The 22,527-nt window shown below is 35.8% G+C and overlaps 1 protein-coding gene across 5 annotated transcripts in view; it reads right to left on the reverse strand.

Moving 5' to 3' along the window:
* LOC106060059 (solute carrier family 49 member 4-like) overlaps positions 1-22,527 on the reverse strand; it is a 40,380-nt gene that overhangs the window by 13,842 nt on the left and 4,011 nt on the right. The window contains exons 1-8 of one of the 5 annotated variants that reach the window (XM_056003814.1): positions 15,707-16,732; positions 13,953-14,080; positions 12,686-12,930; positions 5,223-5,266; positions 4,253-4,460; positions 2,507-2,597; positions 1,076-1,239; positions 66-156 (exon numbers count right to left, since the gene is read on the reverse strand). In XM_056003814.1, coding sequence (XP_055859789.1) covers positions 66-156; positions 1,076-1,239; positions 2,507-2,597; positions 4,253-4,460; positions 5,223-5,266; positions 12,686-12,920 — 833 coding nt within the window. In that variant the 5' untranslated portion in view covers positions 12,921-12,930; positions 13,953-14,080; positions 15,707-16,732. Of the gene's footprint in view, positions 1-65; positions 157-1,075; positions 1,240-2,506; positions 2,598-4,252; positions 4,461-5,222; positions 5,267-12,685; positions 12,931-13,952; positions 14,452-15,706; positions 16,733-22,527 lie in introns of those variants that run through there. The other 4 variants (XM_056003812.1, XM_056003811.1, XM_056003815.1 and 1 more) reach the window with 4 other exon arrangements.

Raw genomic sequence — 22,527 nt, forward strand, 5'->3', positions numbered from 1 at the left:
GGTAGTATTAGTGGACAAAAAAGTTTTTAAAAAAAGATTAAAACTAAAAAAACAAAAATAAATACCTAAAATGATGATGAAGACCTGGAAATATGGAAACAGAAGAGGAGTTGCTGGTTGAGTTTTTGGGAGGGATAGCAGTAACAATGGCAGGACCTGCAAGTGAAACAAATTTACAGAATACATCATAATTTTACTTTACAGATCAATAATTGTAAGCAAAAATAGAAAGTCAATGTAAATACCTGAGGATTCAATCTTAATACTTGATAATGCTATCAAGTAATTGGTGATAGATGTGCTTATAGCACAATTAGGAATGAGTTATTTGTTTCGTAAATGGGAAAAGTTTTGACTTAGAGACAATGGCGCAACTAGTAAAAACTAGACTGGGTTTAGAGAAATAATAGCAAAATATTAACCAATGTAAACAGACTACTCTTGAAGACTTTAGAGAAAGGAGCTTTTTATGAACATACAGATTTAGCTAGACAACATTTGACAGTTCCCTTTGTTATTATTAAACGTATTTAACATTCACTATCAGCGCCTACAATATTCTATTGTTGGCCCTTTTGCCTGTGTTACTGGATTTTGTTATTTGAAAGTTACCTCCATTTGATTTATCGGCATAAGACATGGCACGGAAGCGCCTAACAATTGTCATTCAAAGTCATTACTTTTGAAAGTATAGTGGTACTGTTAGACAATGTGACTAAACATAATAATTAGAAGTTACACCACAATTTTTTTCTAGCTTGTGGAAGATGCTGCAGCTAGGTCAAGTGAAGCCTAATGTCTGAAATATTAAAAACTCGAAAAACTACACATTTCACATATGGACATCTGCAAAGTGGTGGACACAGAGTAGCTTGATGATCATTCAACATAAGGATCAGTATGTTTCAGTGGACACCTGGCACATCACAGAATGTAAAGGGGGTCAATTACTGAGCTGACCGAGAGATTCTGTACCCACAGACTGAAATCAAATCTGTGTCTGACCAAAGGATCTCAAATCACAAATTTAAACTTGAAACTTAAAATAAATTTTAAATACAAAAAAAATTCTCACCAAGGACAAATGGAATAGCCACACCTAGTGTGTTAATACAAGTACTCAGTGCAGTAGCTGTGACCCTCTCTTTGGGAGGAAACCAGGCTGCAGAGATGGCTGGAATACTTCCAGTAGAAATTGGTCCCCCAACACCATTGAAAAACTGACCAAGGTGAATCAGACTAGAAAAAAAAAAAAAAAAAAAAAGAACTAATTACAGAAACAAACAAACAAGCATGTTTTTAAGTAAATGTGTATATAAGTATATACATATATAATATATGTTACCAGCAAAGTGCAAAATCAGTATTCTATAGGATTTTTTGGGGGGCATTCTAAAACGTCTAAGCAAAGTGAGAAATGATTTCTTCTTTCCTACTTTGCCTAGGCATTTCACAGAATGCTTAGGCGTTCTATAGAATGACTACAGCTGCTTTAGCCAAAGTGTTAAATCAAGATTTAAATTATTTATTATCAAAATAATGTTTCTATTCACCAGCAATCTAAATAATTTAGTCTTGTTCCTTAAAGTGTAGAGTATGTTTAATTATGACTGTCTAAAGTGTGTGAATCTATAATACAAACCTTAAGTCTGTCCTTTTATACAGTTCAGAAACTTGGAGAGTCACTAAAACAAATATGGCAATGCTCCAGACTTTTGTTAACAGATGCCTACGCCGAATATTAGGAATTAGGTGGCCAGAAAAGATAACTACTATCAATTAGTGGGAGAGAACTAGACAAAAGCCCATAGCCCAAGACATCACAAAACGAAAATGGAGCTGGATAGGACACACCCTGCGAAAACCAGCTACCAATGTTGCAAGGCAGGCACTTGACTGGAACCCACAAGGAAAGTGGGCAGACCCAAGCAAACCTGGAAGAGGTCAGTCATCAGTGAAGCTGATGGTACTGGAATGACATGGAAGCAGATGAAGAAAGCTGCTCAGAACCGAGTTCAGTGGAGAGGTGTGGTTGCGGCCCTATGCTCCCCTGGGAGTACACAGGATTAGTAAGTAAGTAAAGTGTGCATGCTTTGTACAATTTAATTGTACTAGGTAAAAAGTTAATACAAAAGATGTTTCAAATTGTGTTGTATGAAAGGCAAAAGACAATAGGTCTATTATGTAATCAAAACATATAGCACTACTAAGAAGGAACCACTTGAATAGATATTGATAAAGCTGATAGCACGTTTTGTGATGATTGTGGAAAACACTAATTAATTTATCAAGTTAAACAAGGCTTCAGTACAAATCATTTTTTTGTACGAAATACATATTTCATCATTTAAAAAATGTAACACTCCTAGGCAAGATTAAAAATTATTTCAGATTTTATTTTACATTTCATGTAAACCAACAAATCTAAAAATGTTAACATCTAGACTAATCACTCTAAAAACAAATCAAAACAGAAAATAGTTCTCTGAGCTGCTTGGTTACATACATTGTGGCCATAGTGGGCTCTGAAGTAAAACATCTGACAGCAGTTCCTAGGGCCACAAAGAACATGCTGGACACAACTGCCCACCTCAGACCTAGACAATCAAATGAACAAATGTTTTCATGAGTGTATGCATGTGTAATAACTTAAGCTCGTTACACAGCCTGTCAGCTAAATTGTTGGTTTACAATTTAAAATTTGAACAAAATAATTTTCTGCACACATCAATGACAGGCTGACACATATGAGATAATGTTTAAAATGATATGGTTTGTTTTCTGAAAATAATTTGTTTATTTCACATGTTTTGGATGTTCCTTCAGAAATTGGAGAATATTAAATTCTAGTCTAAAACTCCTGTAAAACATGTCGGGGATGGTGGATGTTAATCCAGGGCACATATGACACAAACAGGAAGCCATCCACTTGGGAGATAAAGCTCCTTTATTGTTGTTGTTGTGCTATATATAAGGATGAATTTTGGATGCTTTATTTTGGGAGTATTTCAACTTTGTTTTATAAGGGTGAAAACAAAGTTAACAAAATCAAATGTTATAATTATTTTGGACATTATGGTTGTGGGAAATCTTCTTTCTAGATTGGAATTTATAAAAAGAATACAGTGTAATTATTTATTATAATTTCAAGGCACAGATCATAGAAGGAAACTGTCGTTCTTTTCAAAAGTTTATTGTCAGAAAATACAAAGAGAAAGTCATGACTCTTCTTCTTCTTCATCGTTCTCAATGTTATGTAGGAGTGTTCATATGACTAGACCAATACATGAGATGAACTGCGCAGTGGTTTCCAAATCAGGGAGCTCTCCATATAGTTTTCTTTCTATTGGGGTGATTTGGGGCCAATGTCTTATACGGCCTCTTGGTAGAGAGAGCAGTTTTGGAGGACGTGGTCGGCATTTTCTGGTGATACTCCACATGGGCAGATTTCACTGGTTCCAATTTTGAGCTTCCGGAACATGTTTTGTCGCATTTTGTTGTGCCCGGTCCTGAGTCGAAAGATTAGACGTTGGTCTTGTCGGGATAGCTTATAGTAAGCGTCATCTTTCTTGTGATTTGGATGAGAGCTCGTCCATTTCTCATTTATTTTATCTACAATTAATTTCTTCATTTCTTCTGGATAGAGTGCAGAGACTCTTCAAAAGTCCTTGATTCCCTCTCTCTAGCTGAATGAAGATTTCCAAAGGCACTCGCAAGTATCTTAAGTCAGTTTTACATTCTATACATAAAAAGTAAATACTAAAAATAATTGTGAATCTCATTTAAGAACAACTGTCATAAATTGTTTCTTATCTTATATGTTTACAGACGTTAGTTTAAAAAAGAAGATGATTATGTCCTATGCATTTCATGTGTCAATCTATCTAGTCATGCATGTTAATCAATGACTTAAACTGCTACATTGTTGGTTTTCCTGGCTGATTCGTACTTGTATGAATTAGTTCTAGCATATTAAATAAGAAACCTCTATTATTGTATCATTCTAAGTATTTCATCAGGTTTAGTTTTTCTATTTGTCAAATATGGTTTAATGTTTTATGTATTATAGCTACTTTACTTTTTATTCTTCTGTCCTGAAGTGTCTCTAAGTTTAGTGATTTTAATGATTTATTTGTATTAAATCTCACTGCTCTAGTTTGTAGTGGTTCTAGTTTCTTTATGTTTTCTTCAATTGAGTTTGGACCAAAATATACCAAAAAACCTGGACGATGTCAGACAACCTTCAACTTACCTTTGACATGAAGCAGCCATGGGTAAAACAATCCCAGGGCAACATAAACAACAGGCCCCCAGTTACTCAGCCAGGCTATGGTTTCATCACTCCAGCCGAATGCTTCTTCACTTGATAAATCAATGGGGCCCCAGGTGTTCCACACTGCACTTTGAAAGCAAGCGTAAAGACTGTATGCTATTAGAATGTACCATCTCCTTTTGTAAACCTGGGGAATATAGGAAGTAAGTTAGCATCCAATTAAGTTTAAATACAATACTGCCATTTACACTAACTGAATATAAACACCAATTAAGTTTGAATGTGCTGCCTGAATATGAACAATGTATAAAAAGAAATTTAAAGAAAAAGACAATTGGACGTATTAGTCATTGGCTCATGTCACAGGATGAGCCAAAACACTAGACCTTTGCAAGTAGCATTTGTCTGGAAACACGAAAAGCTTGATTTTTTTTTAACATTCTCTTTTTGCCTTAAATAGCCTAGTTCTCGTAGCAAGTCATGCTTAAAGCTAAATATCTAGTGGCTACTGTACTAGATGCTAGAAATGAAAGAGTTGCCGGGGTGGATTGTGGTTGTGAACAGCGTAAAATTTGTAAGAAATGTTTCGTCTTTTGTAGCAAAACATAAAAAAGAAAGTGGAAATATTTGAAAGAACAGCAACAAAGCAGCGAATAATGACTCTGGAGTTTGTAAAGCAATAGCAGTCATTTGTTAATGTAGTCTTCTCATACAACATTCAAGTAAAATGATAAATCTTTCTAGTGTGACTTGGGTATTTAATTTAAAGTAAAAACACTCAGAAGCCAGGATGTATTTTGTTTTATTGTGACAACACTTTTTTTTTCTGGATAGTTTTTAAAAAGTTTGTTTTTTTAAACTTAAAAGTGTAGGGATGCCTAGGAAAACAGTAAGTTGGGAAATGCTAGTCTAGTCTACTGGCAAACAACTAAGAAGTTAAATGGCTTACAGCAAAAGTTGGCTGGCTCTTTGTTTCTTCAGAGTTTGTGTTACCTAAGGGCAGATAAACAAAGGCAAAGAGATGAGAAATCAAATCATGAAGTTCAGTTCTAAAGAAGTGGTACCCAACCTTATGCAGCCAGAGTCACATACATTTCTGACACTCTTATCATTAAGCACATATTGGCCAACATTGCACAGCCCAATGAAACTGAGCTTCATCATTATACATTCAGCAAAGGACTCTGGACATAGCACTGCATCATGGGTCAGATATGACCAGCGGGACATAGTTTGGGCATCCCTGTTCTAAAGTGACATTAAGTCGATTAAACAGGTGTGAAAGAGGAGTTTAAAAAACTAATGAGAGAAGCTTAAGTCAATTAACTATTGGAAATTAATTATTGTGTTTGGTATAGAACAAGGGAAAGAAATTGTATTTGACAGATTTGGTTGTATAAGATGAATTAGTCCCCTTGGCTAGGCTTGAGCCCTTGGTTATAGTTCAAGTACTACAACTTTTTTTTTAAGTGATCATAGTAACATTCTTTTTTTTCTCAACTTTAAGAATGTTATTTCTGCTTTATAAATAAAAAGGACTTAATATCTCTTATTTTTTTACCTAAATGCTAATAATAAATACTAAAACAAAATAAAGCCTATAATTGACATAGTATGTACAACAATTATAGGGTCCAAAGATAAAAAGAACATGGAGTTAAAGATCAAAACGGATGAACTATCATCTACAGTTTTATTATGCTCTCCATTTCTATCTTCCTCTATCCTATTTTTCAAATTTAAATATGAATTTAATGTACATATATTAAAAACAAGGGGGAACAATTTAGTAATGCAGTTGTGTTAAATTAACTCATTCTATTTCCTTATAAAAGAGTTCTAGTCAATGAATGTTAAACATTTGATTAAAAAAAAAACAATTATATAGAAAAATCAATCTACATAGCACTAGAGCCTTAAAAGTGCACATTAAATACATGTTATAAATGGGACATGCAGAAAGGTGTCACGTATCAATTTAAATATTATGTCAGGTATCAATTTAAAATAAACCAAAGTCTAGGTCAAGGTCAACCTCACTGCCATTCATTTTTTGACACTTGATAGAAAATTATTTGATTGCTTGTAGGAAATGATTTCATTGGTTAAGCCAAGTGTATCATAATTGAAAGTGAGAACAAGGTGGTTGTCTATTTATGTGAGGCATAAGTGGACACTGTGTTGCCCAGGTTTGTGAAGTGTTTGAAAACAGAGATGGCCATTCACATTGATTTGTGGAGTGATTTTAATGATTTAGTTCCGTTGGGGGAATTCTGGAAAATGACATCAGTTTTTCTGAGGTTCATAGACAAATGAGGCAGCAGTCGGAGAAAATTCACTGACAGTAAGTTAAAGTTTCTGTTCGATGTGTGCAAAAAGGGGACTATCCTCCTGTGAAGAAACAAGTCCTTTTACGTTTAAAGTGTCTTTTAATTGTGGATCATTTTAACAAAACACATATACAAGGCAACGTTATGTACAGATCTCTTGCTTCACTCGCTGACCTTTTTTCTCTCTCTCGTGTTTACACACTAGTCACTTCCCCCAAGTCCCCTAACTCTCGATACTCAACATTTGACCGTGTGTCACGGTTGACCACACAGCAACCGTGTCACCACAGTCCTCCCAGGGCAGAGAAAAATTTTGATCGTATCAAAATTTCATGAACCGAATAGTTTGGGTGTACATTACTAACGTTTAACATCGACAAGAAAAAAAAAACAATGACATGTAATACAATGGCATCTTCAATTATGAGAGAACTGATAATGCCTATGACGACAAATAAATTTTCAATAATATGTTATTGCAAGGGACATTTCCAATTGAACTATCGTAGAAAGCTTTCCTGTTATATTATACAACTTATATACAAAAAAATACACGCATTTAGTTTTTTCTATGTAACAATAATCTTTTGAATGCCAACATTGTCAGGTGAAAATTGCACAATTAGTTAATACTTTATGTTACATCAAAACATCTTCTAATTTAAGGTAATTGTTTACTATGTGTTTCTTTCATACCAGTTCCTAAATGGACATTTATGACTACAATCAATGCAACAAACTTAAAAAAACTAAATTGTAGTACAACTTTCACATCTCTGAATGAAATTTTTAAAAAATTCAGAAGCGTAATGTTCATTCAATTTTTACAAGACAAATTTTAAAGTTATCATACAAGTTATTTGTTAATTTTTCTCATCATCTGACTAATGAATGAACCTAAGTCCAGCGGTCCCTAGACACATCTTGTCAACACGTCAGCAATCACGTTGATTTGTCCCGGAATAGCTTGAACTGTAAAGCTGAAGTCTTGAAGTTTTAAAGCCCATCTAGTGATCCTCTGATTGGCTAGCTTATTTGTATTGATATAAGCTAGTGGGGCGTGATCTGTTAACAAGATGAAGGATTTCCCAAGCAAGTAACGGGATAGTTTCGTTATGCAGAACACAATAGCTAGAGCTTCACGTTCTATCGTGGAATATTTCTGTTCTGCTGCGTTCAGCTTTCTGCTAATGTAGTAAACTGGTCTTAGCGTTGCATCACACTTCTGCATTAAGGTGCCTCCCACTGCTGTGGAGGATGCATCTGTTGCCAAGTAGAAAGGGTTTCTGATGTCTGAAAGCTGGAGTACTATGTCGTCTGAGAAGACATTTTTAATGCTTTGCAGGCATTCCTGTAGTCTGGAGCTCCATGTGATCTTGTTTGGCATGCCTTTTTTTGTCAGTTCAATTAGAGGTTGTGTAATACCTGTGAAATTTGCCAGGAACCGTCTATAGTAATTACATAAACCTAAGATACTTCGGACTTGTCCCTTTGTTGTAGGTAATGTTAAGTTGAGTATCTTGCTTATATTGTCTTGTAGTGGTCTGATCGTATTTTGCTGTATTCTGTGCCCTAGAAATTCAATCTCTGTTCTGGCGATTTTAACCTTACTAGGTTTTACTGTAAGCCCGTTGTCTTGTAGTATCTGGAATACTTGTTGCAGACCAGCAACGTGTTCTTCTAATGTGTTGTGGAAGACGCAAATGTCATCAAGATAGAAAATGACATCAGGTCTTTTCCCTATTAGTTTTGCCATCATTCTGTTGAAGGTCGCAGGTGCGTTACTAAGCCCGAAACTCATGTAATTCCATTGGTAACAACCAAATGGAGTAGTGAATGCTGTAAGTGGCTTAGCATCTTCGTCTAGTGGAATTTGCCAGTAACCTCTGGCTAAGTCAAGAGTAGTGAAATATTTTGCACCTCTAAGTTTAGGTATAATGTTCTCTATGTTAGGCATTGGGTATGTATCTTTCACTGTGATGGCGTTTAGTTTCCGGTAGTCTACACATAGACGCATCTTTCCGGTTATTTCCTTTTGTTTCACTAGGACTGCTGGAGCTGAGTATGGAGATGTGGATGTATCAATTATTCCCATTTTTAGCAGCGTTTCAATTTCTTTTTTCAGTATCTCTTCATGGTGTAAGGAAACTGGATATGGTTTGGATTTTGTGGGCTTTGTATCAGTCAGTTGGATAGTGTGTTTTATGGCAGTTGTTTTACCCGGTTTGTCTGTGAATATTGGCGCCCATTGAGCTAGCAGTTTATCAATATCTTGCTGAACTGGATACTGGAGGTGTGATGTGTCTATATCTTTCACAGTTTCACAACTTTCAATAACTGGACATGGTAATTCATCTGGTTCCTCTATTGTTTCTATCATCATAACTCTCTGACTGTCTTGCGTGTCTTGCTTAGCGTTTGTTGACAGATTAAATGGTCTGGGCATGTACAGCTTCAGCATATTGATGTGAAATACTTTGTCTCGACCTCTGATGTTTATACTGTAGTCGACCTTCGAAATCACCTTTGTGACTTGGAATGGGCCCTGCCATTTTATAAATAGCTGGTTATTTTTGTCAGGCAGCAGAACCATGACATTATCACCAACTTGTAGTGTTCTCAACTTTCGCCCCTGATTTAGCTTTCTCAATAGTTCTGGTTTCTCTCTGTTTGTTTGCTTTTGGACGGTTTCGCATGCTTTGATTATATTTTGTCTTGTCTTGATGACAAGATCGTATCCTGTGTGTACGTCATGTTCTATGTTCCTATTTACTAGAAAGTCTCTGTATAGTGACATGGGTCCCCTAACAGGTGAGCCATAGAGCATCTCGAATGGTGAGAAGCCCGTTGTTGTGTGTGTTACTTCTCTGTAGGCGAACAGTATGGGGCTGATCAGCTTGTCCCAGTCTGTTGGGTTGTCCTGTGCTACTTTGTTCAGCATTGTTTTCAGTGTTGAATTCAGGCGTTCGCACATCCCATTTGCTTGGGGGTGAAAACGGGCAGCAAATTGTTGTTTAATATTCAGAGTTTTGCAAAACTGTGCGAATTCATTTGATTTAAACTGGGTGCCTTGATCACTCAGTATTATGCGAGGGTAACCTGTTCTTGCAAATATTGCTGTTAGTGCGTCTCCGACATCTTCGGAAGAAATTCTTTTCAATGGTATTGCTTCTGGAAACCGTGTGCACATGTCTACAACAGTCAATATGTAGCGATGGCCTCTTCCGGATATTACTGGCATTGGTCCAATAATATCTACCGCTATCTTTTCAAATGGCATTTCACTTAAGTCTGTTGTTTGTATTGGAGCTTGCATATATGTTCCCTTTGCTCCATGTATTTGGCAAATATGGCAGGATTTTATGTAGGCCTTGACTTCTTGCGTAATTCTAGGCCAAAAAAATTCATTCAAGATTCTATTCAATGTTCTCTTTACTCCCATATGTCCGGCAAACGGGGTGTCATGTGCAAGCTTTAAAATTGTTTCTCTATACTTCTTTGGAACTAGCAATTGTTGTGTCTTGCCTGCTTTCAGATGAATTTCTCTCACATAGGCACCATCTTCGCCTATCTTAATTAACCCTCGTCTTGGTGGAGCTTCACTTTCTATGAGTTTTATTAGATCTGGGTCATTTTTCTGTTCACTGACAAATTTTTCTGTTTTAATGTGTAGTGGGTCTTGACTTTCTGTGGAGATCTCATTCGGGTTGTTCACTTGATTATGGCTTCTCATATCGCTATTTTCTGTTTCTGTATTTTCATTTTCATTGTTATAAGGAACTTGTATGTTATCGTTTGTATTTAGCACTTCTTCTGCTTTCTTCTGAGCTCTTGTAGTAATCATGGAACATTTCTGTGTGTATTTTTCTTTCCACTTGTTCAATTCTTCTACTGTGCAAGGTTTAGCGCCTTCGATACAGCCAATGATAAGACCAATGTTGTCAGGCTTATTGTCTAGTACTAAAGCCTCATGCCAACCACTGATGAACGGTGTGTGTATGTTGATACGTGCTACCAGGTGTGTAGTTACTTGACCAGTGTAACCAACACAGTCTTGTCTTCTTCCGGTGTACTCTTGTGGGTTGACGTATTCTTTTGCGACTAAAATTGCAGTTGCACCTGTATCGTACAGTACGTTGGTCATTTGTTCTCCCACAAAGCCTGGGTATACCTGCAGTTTATTAGTGTGTTTGGCAGCAAATGCTCGATCTCTTGGTCTGTCGTTCCAATCTTTATTGCGTCAGTTGTAGAAGCAAGTCTCTGTTGTGTGGTTTGTTCTACCACAAATTTGACATTGGAAACGAACTCTTTGCTGATTACTTTGATATTCTCTATTCTTGTAAGTATATGTTGGGCTCCTTTCTTCATCTTTCACTCTTCGATATCTATATGTTGGACTCATTTCTTCATCGTTGTCTCTTCGATGTCTATAGGTCGGGCTCATTTCTTCATCTTTCTCTCTTCGAGATCTATATGTTGGGCTCATGTCAGCGTTCTATCTTCTATATAACGGGCTTGGAGTCCGCATTCTTGCAGCGTTGTTCACCATAAAAGCTGATGTCGCAGTTGGGTTCTCTCTAGCTAACACTTCCCTTGGGTGTGCGGCCTTATACTGCCTTAGTTGTGCTATCAGGCTGCTGATGGTCTTTGGCTCTCGCTCCGTGACGTATGTTTTAACATTATTATTGTAAGCTTCCATCACAGCGTCCATTATGATGTGTTCTCTGAGGGTTTCATATTTGTGATCCACTTTTGACAGGTCTACCCATCGATCGAAGTATATCAACATGTTGGTGACGAATATTTGTGGATCGTCGTTCGCCAGAGGTGTCGACTCTTTCAATCTCCTTCTGTATTCGTAACTTGTGGAGCCAAACTGTCTCAGCAACGCCTCCTTCACGGCCACGTACTCTTTTCTTTCTTCATCTCTCATTTGAAGACAGATGTTGATGGCTCTACCTTTTAAGCGCCCCATGAGGCTTCTTGCCCATTCTGTCTGTGGGAGGTTGCATGATGTTGCTATATCCTCAAATCTCAGTAGATATGAGTCAATGCACTCATTCTGGCTCTCGTCAAATGGAGACATTCTGTCTAATTGTTTGTATTTGTCAAAGTGTTCCTCCTTTTCATTTTGTTGTTCTTTGTCTTTCTTTTCTTTAAGTTTTAGTTCTAGTTGTAAGATTTCCTTCCTTCTACTATCTTCTTCTTTCTTTTTGGCTTCTTCCCTATTAAATCTCCTTTCTTCCCTTTCTTCCTCCTGTGTTATTTTTAGTGTAATGAACTTTTCAAGTTCTTCGCCTTGTAGGCCATTTTCCTTGCCCGCTTCTCTAAATATTTTGTACATCGACATTTCCACTTACTTGTGCCTCGTCGTATCTCGTCGTGGTCGCCAGTTGTGAAGAAACAAGTCCTTTTACGTTTAAAGTGTCTTTTAATTGTGGATCATTTTAACAAAACACATATACAAGGCAACGTTATGTACAGATCTCTTGCTTCACTCGCTGACCTTTTTTCTCTCTCTCGTGTTTACACACTAGTCACTTCCCCCAAGTCCCCTAACTCTCGATACTCAACATTTGACCGTGTGTCACGGTTGACCACACAGCAACCGTGTCACCACACCTCCGCATAAAGAAGCTTAGTAACTATCATCTGTCTCAGAGAAGATATAAAGTAAAGAATCCCTTTTAGGCCTTGCGATCTATAGGGCATATGATGTATGGCCAATAATTAATAAGGGTGTCATGTGGCCAGCACAACTGTCAATGATCTTTACTTTCCCCAACTAATGTCAGGTACCAATAAGAGATCGATAGACTAGGCGCATCCTACAAATCAAGAAATTCAAAATCCAATTCTACACTGGGATTCGAACCCTAGACCCTTTGGTTTGAAAGCCAAGTACATAACAGCTTAGCCACCATGCCCCATGGAAAAATATAAATATTATTATGTATTTGTCATGAATGGTGTTTAAGAAAAAAAATTTTTTTTATAGTATATTTAATATCTAGAGATAATTATCACCTCAACAACATAAAAAAAAGTTCAATTTATTGTCTTAAAATTTAAAAATACATACTGGCTGGTCCAGGGCTGGCTCTGATTTCTGATTCAGATGTTTTTCTTACTATGGATTCATAGTATGGTCCATTGCTAATCTTATCATTCACAACAGGATGGCTTTCTGTAACGGATGCTGCGTGGACGAGGGAATCATAATAGGGCCCATTAATGGCCTTGACATTGTTTACACTGTGAAAGTCATTATGAGACAGCAATGGCTGCTTGACATCATCAGATTCTTCATTCAGCATTGTAGTGAAACTGAGGGCGTAAGTAAAAATACAACAACCTTGACCAATCTAAACTCATGTAAGTAAAAAATACAACAAACTTGACCAATCTAAACTCATGTAAGTAAAAAATACAACAAAGTTGACCAATCTAAACTCCTAACAGTTAGAAGCAAAGAAACATTTGAACAGCAGCACAATGAGTTGCTAGGTTACACAGTCAAATCCACAAAGTGATAACTTTCGAGATTGAAAGGTTAATCCATTAAACTCAATCCACAGAATGACAACATAAAGCAGAGATCACAGCAAATAATTACAAATATAAACTGAATGAAAGTTAACTCTTTCTCTCCTAATTGACGATGCCAACGTTGATTTGACTCCCATTAAACTAACTTTTTTTTGGATTTATCAACTGAAATTTCTGTTGTGTAAATAGAGCATGCTTTCTCCTATTATTCAATACCAAATATAACATTTTCTGATTCAATGACAAACAAAAAAGTTATTAAAGTTTAATTATAACAGGATGCTGAAATACAAATGAGCAAAATGAATAATACTATAGATCCGAACGAGAAAAAATATTGCGGAGAGAAAGAGTTACACTGGTAGCTAAAGTTAGTACAATAAACCGACAGGTTAGTGTATTGGTTTGAGGAGTCTTGAGTTCAAATTCAACTCATACATTTTTTCTTAAAATGCATTTAAAAGCGATTGTAAATTCAACCAGATACCCCCTTCTTTCTCCCCCCCCCCCTTTGCCCAGATGGTCCAGACAAGTGATAGGATCATAGCACATTGAGAAAGCTAAAGGCATGAAATTGCACTAAAAAAAACAATAGAAGGTCAAAATATTTCCAATCACACAGATTTATTATTGTTAGTCTACATTTATTGCAAATTCAATTCATGACTGATCCAAAGTAACTGATTCAATTACATGCAATATAAGCTTTTTTTTAAAAAGTATTTTTTTTTATTTTTCTTGTTTAAAGATATTTTTTTAATACATAAAAAAAAATATGAAAATGGATTTAAAATATTTACCTTTAGGACCAAATGGTCATTAGATCATATGGTCAGTGGATCAAATAAAGTAGAAATCATCTGCTTGTTTAGGTGAGATTAATGAAGGTACTGACAAGCCATCCGATTAAACAATCACCTTAATTTTTCTGCAACAGATCAGATATCCATAACAATGGGTTGAACATTGGAAGGTAAAGTCAAAATCCAAATCAAAAAACAAGATGTGAAGTAACAAGCTAAAAAAAAAATGTTTTCATTCAAGTAGGTCACAGAGTCTTTTCTTTACATCTTATCTAAAGGAAAATTGTTTTTGTTGTTGTGTTGTTTCATCTTTAAGGTATTCAAAATCAAAACATAATAATCAACTACCAAAACAGAGGCCTGACTTAATCCTGACCCACAAGAGAAATTATCATTAGTCATGTCTTTAAGTACCATCAATAAGGAAATAATTGCCTTGTATCTAATAAAGATTTTAGCCATCAGAGAATCCAATAAAGATTATTTGTACCAGGAAATTAAATATTTATCAAATGCCAATAAAAGGAGAAATTAAATATATATATAAAAAAAAAGGGGGAAGTAATTCAGATGCAGAAGTGAAAAGGGTAGTTTTGTTTACTCAAGACTTCCAGTAATTATAAAGCTAACAGAAGACTGTTACCACAACATGGAGACCTTAGTATGGAAAAAAAAGGAAGCAAAGAAATGCAATAAAATTGTGCAACAAATATTTTTGTATTGCAATAATTTCTGTTCCATCAGTTAGGCCTAAATGTATTGAGCCCTTTTAATATGCAGTTATTAAAATTGTCTAAATGAAGAGTTTTAAGAGTTGCAGGAAGCAATTGATTGCCTGTCTAAGAATTAAAAGTTCAGAAGATTAAAATATTTGAGACCAACATTGTGTTATCAAAGATAGAAAGTATAGGTGATGTGTCGTCTGTTTCTTTGGCCAACGGTTAATGAGCAGGGTGTCATGTGGCCAGCACAACAACCAACCCCCTTTACTTTCCCCAACTGAAATCAGGTACCCATTTGAGTTGGGTAACTCAGGGGTGCCTTAAACATCCTGAAATTCAAAATCCCAGTCTTCACTGAGATTTGAACCCAGGACCTAAGGTTCAGAAGTCAAGCTCTTAACCACTCAGCCACAGCACCCCCTGATATCTGAATAGTTTATATAAATATTTATTTCCAGATATTTTATCTGGGAGACTAAAAATATACTTGAAATCGAAGGTTGTGGATTAATTCAGATATGCAATACATATTTCCTTGTAACAGACCTTTACATTATCTACCTGATAGAAATTTGTCTTTTAACAGTAGTCAATGTCCTTATTTTCATTTGTGAAACTAAATACTTTTTTTAATGGAATGAGAATAATCTTTATGACAAATTTAGTTTTAGAGAGTGTAACAAATGATGGCAAAGGTAGCAGACGTAATAAAGCCATTGACTGTCAAACTTTTAGTTTCTTATTTCAACAGAGGAGACTGAATGATTTATTCTGGCTTTGTGGATGGTCCTGAAATGTTCCTTAAGACATAATTTTAGTCAGATAGTGTATCGTAGAACGGACTTTAGAAATAATTGAATTCAGATGCGCCTCAGCAGGAGACATAACATCCTTCTATACATTATGCCATGGAATCTATTTGTTGAATCAAAATATTATAAAATTTTTACACCCAAAACTACAGTAATAATTACAACCGAATTCCATTTAATAATGGCTTAAATAGTAATAGTATTAAGTTTTACTCACACAAAAAGAAATTCGTGAAATCTCCTTAATTTTTAATGTGACACAAACTTATATCTCATTTTAAAAAGACTTATAATTTGTTAATATGGTTAGAAAAGGCTCTCACAATAAGCTCTACAAATATAAATATCCTGTTGCAGGAGTCAAGTAAAAAAACAAAAACAAAACAAAAAAAGGGAAAGTATTAAAGATTCATAAACAGCTCCAAATAATAGGTCAGCTAACTAATAAAAAAAAGACAAACACTTTGCTGCTGACTTTGTTACACAATAAAATTCAAGCTCATTATGAGCACTGGTGAAAATTTTTTTATCAAACAAGATAGGTATCAAAATTTTAACACATGCTCATTAAGGGCAATAACTATTGAGTCATATCAGATAAAGAGAGTTATGTGACACATTGAGTTATCTTACTTTGAGATAATATGCTGATGCTAAGGTCTTATCTCTTGACATATATTACATTTTTTTTAAAGTAGTTCAAGTTAAAACTACCACATGTCTCATGTGAGATATTTTCTTCAAATAGTTAGGTGTGGTAACCAGTAGCGTAGCTAGGGTGGTGGGAGAATTTACCCACTTGAGGGGGGCCCAAAATGAGAGTTAGGAAATTTTTTTTTTACATTAAATATTACGCAATATGCAGGGGCCCCCAAATGATTGCAAATTCCTAGCTACGCCACTGGTGGTAATGTATAAAAAGAGTTAAGTTTGAGTATACCCATATAATTATATAGAGAATATATAGTTTATTAAAGGGAAACTCTGATTGTTTTTCAAATTTGAGTTATTGACATATTTAAATTCTGCGTAAAAAGTTGTAATAGTAAACATTATATCATTTTTTATTTAAATGCTTAGAAAATTTTATATTTAATAAATTAGTCAGTAAATTCTTGACATCTATAAAAACGGGATTCCTTGAGATTTTGTTTTAAGTTATTTCATGTGTCACTTCCCTAAACAATACTGAAAGAGAAACTTGATTTAACCAATCGTATCGCTTCATTCTTACAGTTGCTGTTAGGCTTAGTGACAGCCTAGTCCAGAGCTATGATGCAGTTATAATGTTATATATATATAACATGTATAGATAGATCCAAAAGCATTAGGATAACCAACTCGAGAAAAAAAAGTAACATTTTCATCTAAGCCTCTCCCTATCCCAAGAAGTAAATAGATTGTGTGTCTGAATAATTCGAACAAGCTGGTCAGTGTAAGGCTAGAGCCTAGTCGAGACTACGTGTAGTCGGTCATGACAAGAAAACCAAGAGATTATGTTTGTTGTATGTTGAGTGGTCTGGCGAGAAAATACACACTGCCGTGATTAGTCGGTAAAACTTTACATCGCAGGACCCTTATGAAGAATGTTACGCAAGTGGCAGCACCGCGCTGTCTATCGCTACGGTAATCAGGTCACAAGGTCACTACCGGCTAGACGGTGTCGGTAGTATCATGTAGGCCTAATAGTTCGTGATAGATCTAGTCATTCGCTAATGATATGAAAACTCTGGATCTATATTATGTAATAAAAAAAATATTTAAAAGGCTATAAAAAATAAATAATGAGAATGAATTAATCTTTATTTTTTTAATTTGTTTTTTTTTGTTTGTGTCACAAATAGGCCTAATAGTTCGTGATAGATCTAGTCATTCGCTAATGATATGAAAACTCTGGATCTATATTATGTAATAAAAAAAATATTTAAAAGGCTATAAAAAATAAATAATGAGAATGAATTAATCTTTATTTTTTTAATTTGTTTTTTTTTGTTTGTGTCACAAATGTATGGTACCGTTATCCTATATATGTACGGGATGGCTGCCTGGTCGTGAGGTTTGCGCGCTGGACTGTCGTTCGGATTTATCGATGGTCGAGGGTTCAAATCCTGCCCGCTCCCATCCCCCGTCGTCCTGCGGGAGGTTTGGACTAGGAAGTAAACTATCTTCAACTCTGAAGGAACATCCGAAACATGTAAAACATTTTACAAACAACATTTTACTACGGGTTATAGGCCTATATTTATATATTTTTGCTGACACTATTTTTTTTTCATTTGTAATGTTTTACAGACCTAAATTATTATTTTTTAATTTATTGATTTAATGTAATTTTACTTTAAAATTAAAGTAAACCATAGTCTATGAAGTAAACCAATCATATTGGGTTTCGTATATGTGCAACATATTCTTTATTTTATTTTCAAATTAAATTAAACTGAATGGGTTTCCTTATAAGTACAGATATTTATCTGAAATCCACGCATTTTCAATAACAGTAGCTAGATGGGTATACCGCTAGATGTTTATGAAGAGTAGTGTGTAGCCTAACATATGCTCGCCCCTCCTCCTTTCACATTCTGGACTTGGAACCAGACAACGGAGGAGTTACCGGCATTTTAACTAACATGTAACTGTTTTTGTTTTTTTTTTATATTTAAAGCAGGTAGAGGAGACATGTGCTATACAATACAAAGGCTCAGTGCTGATGTAAATGAAATAAGTTGCAGTTGCATTTAAACCGTATAAACGAATATAGATATAAAAAAAAAGAGATGAAAGCTAAGCCTAAACTAGAAGATGTTCAAATATAAGAATATTTGTGATTCAGTTCTAACGTGTGGCTCTCAAGCATAAAATTTAAGAAAGTAGGCCTACACTGGAGTCACAGTGGAAATAACACGCTAAAAATTTACCCCACAACTAAAAAAAATCCAGTTTCATTTGACAGTGGTCTTATTTCTGCCAGATCTCTACAAATCTTTTTTTTTTTTTATTATTTCAAGTTGTGAAATCCACCGTAAAACATACAACGCTCAAATATTAATTGTATAGAGGCTTTTGTGTAAAGAAAGATACATAGATTACCATGACCATGATGTCCACTTTTGTCTTCGGGAACCGATAATAAATGAGCGCTCGATATTAATTTGGGATAGACATAGTTTCGAGCTACATCATTAGTTGTATGTATGAAGAATGATCTATTGAAACTATAGCGACTACTTTTATGTCCACATAGACTTCGCAAATGTCATAATTAAATTAAATACTTATTTCAGCTACACTAGAGTGAGACTAGAAGCAACTCTAAGGCTTTTACATAAAACCAGTGAAGTGAATTGATATTAACTGTATTAATAGATAATGATAACATATGTCTCCCCATTTTCTACACTGATGTTTAAGTGAATTACAGCTAGGTACCAATTTATGATCAAAGAAATATTTATAGAGACAAAGTCAAGTGACGTAAGTTGTAACTTCCAATGCAATAAAGTAAGCATTAAGTGAATAGGAAACTATGAAAAAAATAATCAGTTGGGAAAGTGAGAAGCAGATAAGCTAACGGAATCTATTATGTCATGACATGAAACTATATGAGACAACTAAAGAATTGAAAAGATTGAAACTCACACTGGGTTTTGTATCCGAATCAATCAGGAATAAAAAATTGAAAGCGACGATGCGATGTTCACTGTTGGATAGCTTGATAATAAACTGCCCTAACTAAAACGTGGACACGTGACTTAAGACAAACAAACCAATCATGCAAATCTGTCGTGGGTTATCCAAATGTGTGTGATTTGACCATTTAAGTGAGGGTTACATGAAAAAACAGCAGGGGGTGTGATAGGAAGGGATGGGTGGATGTTGACAGTCTAGCATGTGGCGAGGGAGTTACGCAACATGTCCATCTGTTTTATATGGCCTGCGGGCTCATGATGTATTGAGTATGTAAACCTACATTTAGTACTTAAATAGATTCATGTATCTTCAACTGTATAGCTTTTAAAAAGAAACATTTTAGATATATAGACAGAGATGAGGTAGAGAGATAAAGGATAGATAGATAGATGGATAGAGAGATAAATAGATAGAGAGAGAGATAAGTTAGACAGAGAGAGGATAGATAGGTAGAGAGAGGGATAGATAGAGAGATAGAGATAAGTTAGACAGAGAGAGGATAGATAGGTAGAGAGAGGGATAGATAGATATATAGATAGAGATAAGTTAGACAGAGAGAGGATAGATAGAGAGAGAGGGACAGATAGAGAAAGGATAGATAGATAGAGAGAGATAAGTTAGACAGAGAGAGGATAGATAGGTAGAGAGAGAGATGGATAGATAGAGAGAGAGATGGATAGATAGCGAGAGATAAGTTAGACAGAGAGAGGATAGATAGGTAGAGAGAGAGAGAGGGATAGATAGATAGAGATAAGTTAGACAGAGAGAGGATAGATAGGTAGAGAGAGAGAGGGAGGGATAGATAGAGAAAGGATAGATAGATAGAGAAAGGATAGATAGATAGAGAGGGATAGATAGAGAGAGAGAGAGAGAAGTTAGACAGAGAGAGGATAGATAAATGGATGCATAGAAAGAGAGATACGTAGATTTTGTTTATTTATCTAGCTAATTATAAGAATAATTAAATAAAAAGTGTGTTTATTTAAATAAACTATATAAAAATCCCATTTGTATAGTTATTTGAAACATTTTCACCATTTCCTATTTATTTGCTACGCGCGTGCTTTACTGCCCCGTCGGCGTTGTGTCTTACCGTAACCAACGTATAGGATCTCTGTTCTCCGGCGCAATAGTTCTTCTCACGTCTGCTATCAAACTCGCTAGACGGTCGGCCATAAAACACGGACATATTGACTCCCCCCCCCCCCCCCCCCCAATAAAAAGTGGGGTCAATTAGCCTGGTAAGGGGATGGTATCAGCATCATACTTACTTCTATTCGGTGCTTTTTTTTTTTTCTAAAGAAATAGGTGCCGGTACTCACTAATAAATTAATAATAAACGTTAAAATACAAGAGAAGTAATATTTTTTCCCAAAATTGAAAAAGGTGCCGGTACGTCGTATATACATTCTATTTACATACATGCGAATGTTTGCTCTTTCCCTACGGCTATGTGGCTATCGCCCTCCTCTTGTCCACTTTTTTTTAACATATCTATGCCATCCAGCAATTAAGGTCAATCCTCTTAATACCTACGTCGTTCCTTTCCTCCATTTCTCCCCATTGGACAGTTTGGCACATGACATAGCGCTAGACAGAATGGAGCCCCCCCCCCACCACCTACCAACCCCGACCCACCCTCACAGACACCTAAGTAATAATCTCATTTGTAAGTGATACATTTTGTTCAACAGGCCTGTTTGTAACTTTGTTTTGTTACAGAACTATAATTCCAAGCTCTAAACAAAAAAAAAATGTGGGAGGAGAAATTAAGTGGACCAATTAGATTATACTCTAAATTTTTGGCAATTTTAGGATTCAAGCATAAATTGTGAGTGATAGTCCCAAATGTATTAATACAATAGAAAATATCAGATTGAGTAAAGGTTGCAAATAGGCGACTAGATAAAGAATATTAGGGTTCAGAACTCATCTCAATTTTTACTCTTATACTGAATAATTTTGTATAAATTCTAAATTTTCCAAAAGAAAGTTTTTCTTAAAATAGAGCTAAGCAGAAAATGGAAGAGAGATAAGAAGCAATAGCGGCCATAGGGTGTAGCTAATGGGGCAAGCACCCCAGGCCCTACGTCTGAGCACTGGCGGATCCAGGGGGGGGGGCGGTAGGGGCGATCGCCCCCCCCCCCACTCGGCAGACCCCCCCCCCCCCCCCGAGGGGGGGGGCGGACGAATTTTAGTATAGAAGTCACACAATTTGTATACGAATTTATTACTTATGTCAATAATATATACTAATTATTTATATTTCAAACTATTTTTAGATTATTTCGCCCCCCCCCTCTAGTATGTTGGCCGATTAGGTGGGGTCGGGAGGGGTCGGTAGCATCAATCCGCCCCCCCCCCACCATAAACGTTTTAGTTGGGGAGGGGCGGTCCAATTTATTTGTAGAAATCACAGCTTGCCAAAAGAATCAATTAAATATCTATATGATTAAAACTTGTTATTGATATTTTAACCGATCTTTATATTATGTCGTTCCCCTGTTGTCCGATTGGTGTGTGTGTGTGAGGGGGGGGGGGGGCGAAACCTCTACTGCCCTTCCCACCTAAACCCTTTGAGTGGGGGGGGCGGTCCTACTTTTATGGAGAAATCATAGTTAGTGAGCAAGATTAGTTGCATTGATATATAAATTTGATACTATGTCGCTCTCCTTCAGGTATCTTGGCCGATTCGGTGGGGTAAGGGGGGGGGGCGATTGCATGTACTGCCCTCCCCGCTCTAGCCCTCTGAGTGGGGGGGGCGGTCATATTTTTATGGAGGAATCATAGTTTGTGAACAAAAATAGTTGAATTTCTATATAATTGATATGTGAAACCATTTGTATATTATGTCGCACCACACTCTAATCTCAAATTTTATGATTAGTAAATATAAAAGGAAAAAGGTGGAAGAGGCGATACATGCCATCTCCTTTCCCCCCTCGGACAAAGCAATAATTTTTCTTTTTGTATTATAGTTAAGAAATTACAAAATGTAAAAAAAAATCAACCACTAATATAATTTATATATGCTATAAATTAAATTCTCGTATCGAGTGGCCCCACCCTTATTCTTTAATGCGAAATGCAATCATTAGCAGAAATTATAAAAAGGAGCGAGGATAAATCGTTTTCATTCTACCGCCCCTCCCATTTCCAGACAGAGTTTATGTAATTTCACATGAATTTATCATAATTATTTTAAGAAAGACTTTGCTTTGGAAAAGTTAGAATTCAAACAAAAATTTTCAGTATAAGAGTCACCATAGACCCATACTAGTCACAATTGCCCTCTCAGAGGCCAGTGGTGTAACCCCAAAAGCCCCGCGTAGATGGAGTTACACCAAGGCG

The sequence above is a fragment of the Biomphalaria glabrata genome, chromosome 11 (assembly GCF_947242115.1).
Source record: "Biomphalaria glabrata chromosome 11, xgBioGlab47.1, whole genome shotgun sequence".
NCBI lineage: Eukaryota > Metazoa > Mollusca > Gastropoda > Planorbidae > Biomphalaria > Biomphalaria glabrata.